The following is a 1,638-nucleotide window of genomic DNA, read 5'->3' on the forward strand; positions in this document are numbered from 1 at the left end:
GCTAAACAATTCTCCAAAGTATCTAGTATTGCAGTTCAGACAGTTGCAGAGATTTCAGTACAAACAGAACCTGTAGGAACAATAAGAACACCTTCAATCAGGGCCCGACTGGATGCTAAGGTTGAAATCATAAAGCACATTTCAGCTCCAGAAAAGACATATAAAGGAGAAAGTTTGGGATGTCAAACAGAGACAGAGTCAGATACTCAAAGTCCACAATATCTGTCAGCTTCATCTCCACAGAAAGATAAAAAGCGCCCAACACCATTAGAGATAGGGTACTCATCCCACCTCCGTCCAGACTCCACATTGCAGGTCGTCCCTTCCCCTCCCAAATCTCCCAAAGTTCTCTATTCACCCATTTCACCTGTTTCACCAAGCAAAGTTATAGAGTCAGCATTTGTACCCTATGAAAAACCCATCACTGATGACATCAGTCCTCAGAAGATGCTGCATGCTGACATTGCCAAGGTTCCTCCATCAAGCCCAAAGGCGGCAAAGATGATGCAACGCTCTATGTCTGATCCTAAGCCCCTGAGTCCCACAGCAGAAGACAGTTCCAGAGCTCAGTTTCAGTACACTGAGGGTTTCATGGTAAGATGTATTTACTTTCTATATTTTTTTTTAAATATGCAATTCTGCAGCTGTCAATACAGCATGAGGACTGACACACTCATTTGCAATACCTATGTATGTAGTCTTTTTGCACACCTAGCTGTAAAATCAGGAGAAATGTCTGCTATCTAAAGCAATGGTTATTTACTTCATTGCTTTGCCTGGAAATAGAGGAATCCATATTACAGTCTTACTAAAATTCAGAAAAAAAACCACAACAAATTCTTGTTCACAATTTGGAAAGCACTATATGTTTTGTATGGTAATTAATTGCCAATATAGTGGATACTGCCAATTCTTCAGAAAATTAAAAGCATTTTCTTTCTGGTCATACATCATCCAGCTCTTGTGGCCCAGTCTGCAGTGCATTTACTTTGAAATTACTGCATGTGCCTTCTGAGAGGCAGCTAACATCAGATTTATAATTACCTTAGCTAGCTGTCCTTTTTGACCCTCATGAGGTTTCTTGGCCATTTGTGATTCTGTGAGTAATCTTGTGTCCCAATATGTACATCTTTTATCTCTCCAAGACCAAAAGGTCTCATATCACAAATCCATTTTTTTGTTTGTTTGTTTTGGATAAGGAGGATTATAAAGAAATTATGCAAGTGTTGAGGGCTGTTTCTTATAGGATCAGAGAAGGAAATTTTGAATAGGACTGACATCATCAGGATCAAAACTTTTTATTTCTGCACTATTCCTTTTCCTTGAATAGTAAGATTTTTGATTTGGGAATTAGTCCATTATTTATGAATAAAATTATTGGCTGTCCTTTTGTCTAATTCCATTCTCTTCTGTCCATTGCAGAATCAGTATCTTATTTATCAGAGCTCTGGAAGAGTTGTCATTTGAGTTCTTCAGCAATTTTTGTCTTTTATGTTCAGTTATCTGTGAATACAGATAGTACAGGCTGTATAGAATAAAGAGAGTTTGTTCTCTATGTTTGGTAGTTTGTGGTGGCTTTCAAATGCAGAATTATCTGGTTATACCCTCCAGGGCTCCCACTGTAAGCAGTTTCTGCAG

The 1,638-nt window shown here is 38.5% G+C and overlaps 1 protein-coding gene across 1 annotated transcript in view; it reads left to right on the forward strand.

The window, feature by feature from the left end:
- PCLO (piccolo presynaptic cytomatrix protein) overlaps window positions 1-594 on the forward strand; it is a gene marked incomplete at both ends in the record, with an annotated part of 15,628 nt that extends 15,034 nt beyond the window's left edge. The window contains one exon of the mRNA XM_010171994.1: window positions 1-594. This exon is cut by the window's left edge and continues 1,421 nt beyond it. Within this exon, the coding sequence (XP_010170296.1) occupies window positions 1-594 (594 nt within the window).
- Between the last annotated feature and the right edge of the window lie 1,044 nt (window positions 595-1,638).

Source organism: Antrostomus carolinensis, unplaced genomic scaffold (assembly GCF_000700745.2).
Source record: "Antrostomus carolinensis isolate BGI_N321 unplaced genomic scaffold, ASM70074v2 scaffold1607, whole genome shotgun sequence".
In the NCBI taxonomy this organism is placed as follows: Eukaryota; Metazoa; Chordata; class Aves; order Caprimulgiformes; family Caprimulgidae; genus Antrostomus; species Antrostomus carolinensis.